At 51.3% G+C, this 9,309-nt stretch overlaps 1 protein-coding gene across 1 annotated transcript in view; it reads left to right on the top strand.

Moving 5' to 3' along the window:
- Positions 1 to 1,092, top strand: part of LOC108293123 (demidefensin-3-like) — a 6,423-nt gene extending 5,331 nt beyond the window's left edge. The window contains exons 2-3 of the mRNA XM_017514375.2: positions 26 to 211; positions 883 to 1,092. Of these exons, the coding sequence (XP_017369864.1) occupies positions 37 to 211; positions 883 to 986 (279 nt within the window). The 5' untranslated portion in view covers positions 26 to 36 and the 3' untranslated portion in view covers positions 987 to 1,092. The remainder of the gene's footprint in view (positions 1 to 25; positions 212 to 882) is intronic.
- Positions 1,093 to 9,309: the final 8,217 nt, after the last annotated feature.

Genomic DNA, 9,309 nt, shown 5'->3' with positions numbered 1-9,309 from the left:
TCCACTCCTGCTCTCCCTCCTCCAGGTCACCCAGCCATGAGGACCCTGGCCCTCCTCGCTGCCGCCGTTCTCCTGGTGGTCCTGCGGGCCCAGGGGGAGCCACTCCAGGCAAGAGCTGACGAGCTTGCAGCCCAGGAGCAGCCAGGAGCGGACGCAGAGGAAGCCTCTCTTTCCTTTGCATGGGATGAAGGTGCCGCACGTCAGCTTTCAGGTGAGAGAGGCCAGCATGCAGAGCTGCAGAGTCTGGAGGGACATACAGGAAACGGGCTCTGGAATCGAGTCTCAGTGGCGGATGTCACTGAGGTGGCTTTACTTAGCAGCTCGGGGCCCTGCTTTTCTCATCTATAAATCGAATAGAGAGCCAAGTAAGTCCAACAGACTTGAGGTTGCTCTGCCTGTCGAGTAGTCATTCTTTTATTCCTTTGCTTTTTAAATCATCCTTTCACTTTAGAAAAAGAACAGAAGTAAAAAATAAAGACTTGATTCCAGGATACGTCTGTGAAATTCAGTAGGTTTAAGATATGAAGAGACAGTCTGACTAGTTCTTTCTGGATCTAAACAAGTGGACTTAATTACATGGAGAATATTTTGCTCTATTTATGGAATAGTTTTTAAAAAGCAGAGCCAAGCCGCAGAGTGTGTTCAGCTGTGTGTATAATGGGGCAGAAGCACAGAAATGAGAGCAAAGGAGAATGAGTGAATAGAATCCTGTGTGACCAGCACTGTTCTGTGTATTTATTCCTATTGACGGAGGTTGCTCGTGCTACTGGTCCTAATGCAGCCAACATTACCCATCAGCCAGAACGTGACTTCCCAACATTCCCTTTACCACCCACTGCTGACCCTGGTGATCGATTTCTGATTCTCTCTGTGCATCCGCAGGCTCAGGCAGAGGCTCACGCTGCGTTTGCAGACTGGCTGTCTGTTTTTTCGGAGAACACCCATCTGGGTTTTGCGGATTTCCTCGTGTAAGATGCTGCCGCTGAGCTTGCAGATGAAAATAAGCTCACAATTTACTTTGAGAGTTAAAGACATCCTTGTTAGTCCTGTACCATGTCCTCAGTTTCCTTTCCTCATCCCAAATAAATGTCTTCTAACAAGCTCCCTTTGTTTACGCCTCTTTAATGTGTGACGTATGTCTATGTCAACATACTTGGGATACACGTATCAGAAACCTAAATCAAATTTTCGAACAAAATACAATCCCTAAATCCAGGAATTTCAATCAGGAATTTGGGCTTCAGACCCAAACTGAAATGAAGGTCCAAATGACAACACCGATCTTCCCGTCCACTGCTCTGCCTTTTCACTCAGCCTCACTTTCTCTGGATCCACTATCAAAGAACCCCCATGTGCTGGACAAATAATCCGTGTCAGCTTAAAGTTCATGCAGTCACAAAATCATTCCTTCTCAGGAAAAACCACCATCCTCTGTGCTAAAGAATTGGAGATCATTCTTTAAACAATCCCAGATTATGCATTTGCCTTTTAAGACACAGGGTTGCATGAGATCCACTGAAGCAGCTTTAAGAGGGAAATGGGTGGTTAGCGAACACGGGAGCGTGGAATGGAAAGCGAAGCAGTCCACACTGAGGGTCTCATTAAACACACCTCCCAGCCACAACTACTAAGACCTGGATTTCACACCTGTAAAGTCACCTTCACTCCCAGAAAACGCACATGCACAAATGCTCCTCTGCACTTTGCAGCGTGCACACTCCTGGCTTGCCTTCAAGCTGCTGAGAACCTGATTTTGCTTGGAAAATACAGCCTCAAAGGGGCAATGAGAAAAATAAAGAGACAAAAAACATTTCACCAGAAACCTTCAGTTCCTGTCGCTGCTGCAGAGCGCTGAGGCTCTGATACCCCAAATATCTGGCACATCAGCAGGTGAGCAGGAAACCAGGTCTGGGGAAAGGGAATGAACCAGGAGCACCCTCTGAGATGCTCAGAGCATTTGCCCGGAATGCCACAGCGCCCCCTGCTGTCCTGCCTCCACCTGCAGCCTCCCCACCAGGCACAGCACAGGTGGGGTCTGCACCTTCCTAAGCCTGTCTTCCTCCTCCCCTCCAAGAGGACAGGGTCACTGCCTGAGCCCAGTGTCCCTGAGGGCCAGGCTGACATCTTGCTGGAGTGACATGACCCTCCCTTCTGTCTGTCCTTGCCTTTTGTCCCCTGATTCCCCCTGACCCTGAGCACTTGTCCGACATGTCCTATAACAGGCTTTCAGGACAGGAACACAGCCCAGGGAGGAGTCCAGCGTGAGCCCCTCGTATTTACTCTGGATCTGGTAGTTGCTGTTGGTGAATTTAAAACACACATTTGGAAAGGAAACTATATTCAAGCCACAGCTACTTGTAGCGGATGGTCACTGGTAAAATGACAGAGAGGTTACAAGCTTCAGTGAAATGAAGGTGTCTCGAGCGGGTTAGTCACCATTCCAGACTAAGACATCTCATCGCCCAGACACTGCTGTGACCACCAGCACCAACCACAAATGCCCAGAGCCCAGGGTGAGGGAGCAGGTATTCCCCACATCCACCGCGTGCAGATTCTAAGCAGGTCTCAGCCCCAGACTGATGCTCTGCCTGCCTGAAGGGACAGCTCAGGGGCACACACACCCCACTGAGATGCTGCATATATGGGGAGCCCAATACCGATACCGGGGAGGACAGAGTGGGTCTGATGGAGAAACAGTCCCAGCTCTTCCCCTTGTTTAGACAATGACAGTGACGGGCACAAGAGGATTCAGGGTGTGAAGCCTGTGCAGCCTTCTTTGGTTTCTGGTTAACTACCACTGATCCAGAGTGCTCCGGTCATGAGCTAACCCTATCTGTCCTCCTAAACTGTCACGTGGGCCAGGCTGACTCCATCTCAGGGCATCTGTCCTTCACCAACAACTCTGCCTTGCCTGCTCCCCAGCTCTGGGGTCTCAGCTAAAATTTCACTTTGTCACTGTGTTCTTCCTCAATTTCGCAATTTGAAATTGTAACAAGTTCCCCCTGGTGACCTCCATCCCTCTGGTTCTCTGTATTTCTAACTTTAGAATTGTTACCACCTCACCTTCTGTGCATTTCACTGACTCTCTGTAACATTTGTGTTTGTTTTTGTTTCTTTTTTGTTTTTAAATACAGACATTTTATTAAGAAGTTAAGCATGCTATAAGTTTCAGTTTCGCTAATGGATATTAAAGATGTTTAGTTATTAAAGCACTCATGATATGTTTTAAAATTAAACATCTGTCTTTATAAATGAAGTCTAGGTAATACCATCTAAAAGACCGGACTTGGGTTTTGGGAGTGAGTGCGGGAGCGGTTTGCAGACTTGCCGCTACACGGTGTATCAACTGCAGGCATTTTATAGCCACAAACTCAGGTGTGTCCAAATGAGACTTGACCTCCTCATGATTTAAAAATTTTATTTGAGACAAGGTCTCACTCTGTTGCCCAGGCTGAAGTGCGGTGACGTGATCACAGCTCAGTGCAGGCTTAAACTCCTGGGTTCCCTGGGCTCAAGAGATCCTCTCACCCCAGCCTCCCAAGGAGCTGAGACTACAGGTGTGAGCCACCAAACCCCGCTAATTTTTAACACATTTTTCGGTAGGCACAAGGTTCTCACTATGTTGCCCAGGGTGGTCTCAAACACCTGGGCTCAAGTAATCTTCCTGCCTTGGCCCCCCAAAGTGCATATATTTAAGTCATAAAGAATTATGATACAGAGGTGCCAACAGTCACCACGCAGGCAAAGAGCAGCCAGGCACCAATGAATGGAGCCCCCCATGTGTCCCATGGGGAACATTTGCCTTTGTATGCTGGAAGGGAAAGTGCGCATTTCGCTCATCGTACCACAGTGCATACGTGAATTCCTAACACATCATAGGGGATCAAGAAATCATTATGAATAAGTTAATCATATCTAACATAATATATTATGATAACATCACATTGTTATTATAAAACTGTCTAGAATAAACCTGAAAACTGCAGATTTAAGACAGTCCTTGTTTCTAGTTCCTGCGAAAGCATACCTTTAAGAAATAAAAACATTAAAAGCAAAAATACAGAAAAAATATTGGGGCAAAATGTGATTTCATGAAGCATTAGGACTTTAGAAAAAAAAAAGATTATTTCTGCTTGGAGTGGCAATAAGAAAATGTGTGGTTAAGCATAAAAATACTTAAAACACGGAGACACTTAACAAAGGAGTAGAGCGGCATGTTCAATGAAGAGAATCGCATCAGGGCAAGAGCTACGCAGAGGGAGATCAACCTCCACCGAATTAAGAGGAACTGCTGTTGCAACAGAGAAGGATGGAGTAGAATTCGGGCCTGTTTGCTGAGAAGCATCTATCAACTCAAGGGAAAGGGACAGAGGAGGACGGAGCATCCCTGCTCCTCTGTGTGGATAAAGGCACACTGGGACCACCACGTGTGGCTTCTGCTGCTGCAGTCCAGGGTGGGCAATGACAGTTGCAAACGTTAGGAACAGAGAATGCAGGCAGACGTGTGAGGGTCTCCAAACAAACAGGGAAACTCACTCAGCCTCAGATGAGATCCAGAACGGTTCCCTGGAAAGCACGTACAGTCTGTGCTCACTGATGATGTACAAGGGATTTCCACCTTGAGCCATGCTGTGGTAGGAGATTAACGGAGCAAGTCAGATGCCTCATCCCTGTAAATGGAATTACCCAAGGGGAAAGCAGCCTCGCCTGTGCGGGAGGATGAAAGCCTAACTCCAACAAGAGCAGATTGGCAAACACAGATGGCCCAATCACACCAGCCAACTTCCCTCCTGACGACCTCCGGGGCTATCCCCCAGCTCCCCTCAGGGCTTAAATCCTCCCGCCTTGGCTTGAGCAGCGGGCAGGGCAACGACCTTCCCTATTGCAGCACACTGACTTCTATTTCAACAGTCTTCAGTCAACGCTTCCTTGCATTTCTGAAAAGTCCGGGTGACATTTTATTTTACAATAAAACACATAGGCTATTTTTTCTATTTCTCTGTTTGATTTTCTGAACTCTGCTTACAAGAAAAAGCAGAATGTAAGGGATAGAGAAATGGTTTGTTCCCTTTTCTGAATATGTGTGGGTTTTTTTTCTTTGCTGCTGGAAGTCAAATAACTCCTTAAGAATCCTGGAAAAAGAGTTCCCTCTGATATTACGTGGCAGATCACCCTCCCAACATCTCACTACTTTTACCTTTGACTGACAGTGACCCTCAACTATCTTCGTTCCAACAATCTTTGTTTCACCCACTGGACACCCACAAATTCCTGCCAGCACCTGGAATTCCTCCAGCTCTGAAAATCAACTGTGAATCTCCCCATCCCTGATCTCATCCGACATCCTCCCGGCCTCTCACATAGCCTTCCCTCCCTCACTACTCCTCAGCATCAATAAGGCTGTTCTCGGCCGGGCTTGATGGCTCACGCCTGTAATCCCAGCATTTTGGGAGGCCAAGGTGGGTGGATCACCTGAGGTCAGGAATTCAACACTAGCCAGGCCAACATGGTGAAACCCCATCTCGACTTAAAAAAAAATAATAGCAAAAAATTAGCCAGGTATCGGGGAGGAGCCTGAAATCCCAGCTACTAGGGAGGCTGAGGCACGAGAATGGCTTAAACCCAGGAGACAGAGGTTACAGTGAGCCAAGATCCTGCCATTACACTTTCCCCTGGGCGACAGTGAGAGCCCATCTCAAAAAAAAGCTGTTCTCCCAGGGGCGGTGCATCAGGTTTACCTGGAGCCCGATGCCCAGGCTGCACGCGGGACCCCTGTCCTCTGCTCTCATCCCCTGTCCTTGTGCCCTGCCCGATCTTTGCCTCAGGTTCTCTGAGTTTGGTATTTTTGATGTTTTTCAGTTGTCTTAGTGGCATCTTGAATTCAAATATCAGAGTGCAGGGCGGTGCACTCTGAGGAGCTGGGAGGTGGACAGTCGTCAGAACTCACCCCCACAAAGCCCCCGCCCTGCCCCACGGAAATACACACGCTGTGTTCCTTGACTGCCCTTCCCTACCAGGTCAAAACCATGTTCCAGGGCTCTGCCCAGGGTCCACACACCCTGCGTCTGATGGGGCCACCGGACACCCTCAGCGTGTGTGACAACATCCTTGCTGCTCCTGGAAGCCTCCCTCCTCTCACACCCACACATGCACCCTCACCAACAGCTTCCCAGAATATGGTGTCAAGGCTCTGATGGTGTCCAGGTTGATGTTGTCAAGGCCCTTAGTAAGTGTCCAGACTCACTTCAGTATCCCCTGGAAATTCAAGAGCACGTGGCTGAGAGCAGTGTTTCAGACACATGGACTGTGACTGGAAGTCGACACTGGTGAAAAGCACTGGAAACTCAGGCTGGGGAGATCACGGGTGGACACGGAAGCGAAAGTGTTGCAAGGACTTTCAGACAAAACACTTTCGCTTAAACCTCAGAGTTCTGCCAAGGTCCCGGTGCAGCCCAGAAAGAAAAGTGAAAGAGAGCACAGGAGAAGAATCCCTCTCCTCTAATTTGGGTTGGCGTCTGAGAGTCACGTGGGCGAGGAGGAGGTGAGGCACAGGTCCAACCTCAGCACAGACTGAGAACCTGACGGGCCCCGGGCTGCCAAGTCCACCCCTGCCACAGAGCAGTGTGGCCCCCCTCCGCCACCGAGCCTGCAGTTTCCACCCCTCCAGCTGTGAATGGCAGGGAATGACCTCAGGACACTGGATTGGGGACAGAAAAGACAGAACAAGCAGCCGCCACTCACTCAGTCCACCTGCAGCCCATCTGTGCTCTTTGAGGTCCTGAAATCACTCCACGTGCTGCTGATGAGGCCGCCGGCGGCAGCCCACACTCCTGCCTCGGGGTGGCCGCACCTGCTTCCCTCTTCCTCAACCCACCCAGGTTTCTGCAGGACTGACCTGCCCCCTGCTGGCCTCTGCTCTGATGCTTTCTCCGCAATGAGGCCACCATGGTGATGCTACTGAGCAGCATCCTCCCCCCACACCGACTCCCCTGGGCACTCCAGGCCACCTCAGCATTATCCTTTATTCTGTGTAATCACCGCTGGCTGCACAGCATATCATACCCTCATAACTTTGCCTGCTGTTTGTCTCCTCCACTAAAACATGAGGCGGAAACAGTGCTTGTCACTCCCTGGTGCCGAAATCCAAGTCGAGCAGCCACCAGATCGTCCTCCAGCATCATCAAGGCTCTGATCCCACATACAGTCCAGTCAGCAGAGGGCAGACAAAGGCCCAGGGCACAGTGTTTTGCAGCAGGAGGCTTGGCCAATGCATTCTGCTCATTCCCATCACAAAGGGGTGGCAGTCTGCGTTTGCTTTCACTTTAAAAGGGACCCAGTACATGTTTACCAGATTGCACTAAGGTGGTCTCAGTAGGCTGGCCAGCCCCTGGCTGTAACTTGTGCCCCAGGACTCCCCGTGATTCAGTGTAAGCCCCTGTACCCTGTGGCATTACATGGACAGCATTTTGCTCAGAAGCCCCTAGAAGAAGGAAGTGAAAACCACGCTGGTCGTTTTAGTGGCTTCCTCCATGACCATGGCTGGGCCACAACCAACACACAGTGGGTTCACAGTAGTAAATCCTTACAGCAGTAAAGATTCTCGGGATCACCTGGCCCCCATGAGCCACCACATTCCCCTTGCAGTTAAAACCAGAGTCTTCAGCATTCGTGTGCCAGCCACTTTGTGGCAGGCCCTGCGCATACTGGGACATTCTGCTATGGAGGCACCTGCACCCCACTTGTCCGTTCTGCTGAGGCACACAGATGCCACCACCCAGAAGCCCTCCGCACCTTACTGGGGCCACAGCAGAATACAGCATGCAGCTGGCCCAGCAGGTGGTCTCCCAGGCAGTGCCCAGGTCCTGCGTTGTGAGTTTCATATGGAAACTCACTACCACCAATCACGACTCCCAGAGCCTCTGGACCAAGCACGCCCATCCTGGCTATGGGCTTCTGCAGCTGAAAACTTCCTTGCAGCTGCAGATCATTATGCCCAGTTAAAAAGGTGGCTGCTATTGCACACAATGCCCTTATAGACGTGGGCACTACGGGACACGCTCGGTGCTGCTGTGCCCCCAGATTCTAGCCATGCCCCGTGTCTGATTCCTCCTGACAGAGGCTCAGCCGCTAATGTCTCCCTAGGAACATGGGGACAGCACCTGCAGGACAGGCCAGACCTGGCACATGGGTCCTTCGGAGGGGGCAGGAAGCTGAGGCCACGCTTTTCTTGTTCCTCAGCCCCTGCCGATAAGCAGAGAGAAACCAGCGGCAGCGACCCTGTTGCCCAAACCATCGGTGACCTGATGGGGCCCTGGGAAGAGCCAGACATGGGGAGTCCCCATCCCTCAGGGAGGGCAGCACTGCCCTGCAGGCCGGAAGCCCTCTGGCCAGCAAGCACCTCCCACAATTGTCACTGCAGGGCCCACACAGGAGGTGGGCGGGCTGAGCCCAGCCATAGAGCCAGTGGTGCCAGTGCCGGGGAGGTTGCTGTGACCATAACCCCACCCGGGGTCGTGTTTCTGCAGATTCCTGGGCTGTGCCCAACGTATTGGGAGCACCCTGGAGCCAATGCCTGAAGGACTCTTACAGTTCTGGAATGGCCTCTGTGGGGTGCACCTGTTTGGTCAAACTAGGGGAGGCTCCAATCCTCCTACAGGTGATTCATGCCTCATGCATCCAGAACCAACATGCCCAGGCTATTTTCCACCACGCGAAGCGGGAGGCAGCCACCGTGAGACTACACCCATCTCTGGCCTCCACACTGGGCTGCTGACAGCCTCTGACGTCCTGTCCCCAGGAGGTTAGGGCCGGACGCACCTCCCAGGGCCTGGGTGAGATCCTCTTTTTTAATAGACTGCAGGCCCTCAAGTTCCGTATTCCTCAGGTGCTGAGAGAGTGGACTCCCTAGCCTCAGGTCATGAGAGCTACAGCCACATTAGAGGGCACCCCACGCCACAGGTGCCTCCCACCGCAGCTCCAGGCAAGCAAAACTATGGCCAGTGCTCCCTTCCTCCTGGGCCATTGCCAGGTAGCAAATTGGCTTCACTGGGCCTCTCCCACCACAGCCAGCGCCTTCCGCTGTGCACGACCCTCCCATGTGTCAGTGACTGCTGCACCTGGACACTGGGCTCTGTGACCTCACCATAGGTGTCTATTCCCTCAGGAGTGACTGCATTCTTTTCTCATTTCCACAAACCTCATCCCATTTGCCTCACTATAAGGAGGAAGAGGAGGAGGAGGGTGGAGGAGGATGAAGGAGGGTGGAGGAGGAGGGTAAAGGAGGAGGAGGAAGATGGTGGAGGAGGAGGG

This window comes from Cebus imitator, unplaced genomic scaffold, assembly GCF_001604975.1.
Source record: "Cebus imitator isolate Cc_AM_T3 unplaced genomic scaffold, Cebus_imitator-1.0 Scaffold523, whole genome shotgun sequence".
Taxonomy (NCBI): domain Eukaryota; kingdom Metazoa; phylum Chordata; class Mammalia; order Primates; family Cebidae; genus Cebus; species Cebus imitator.
This window is presented reverse-complemented; position numbering and strand designations above follow the sequence as displayed.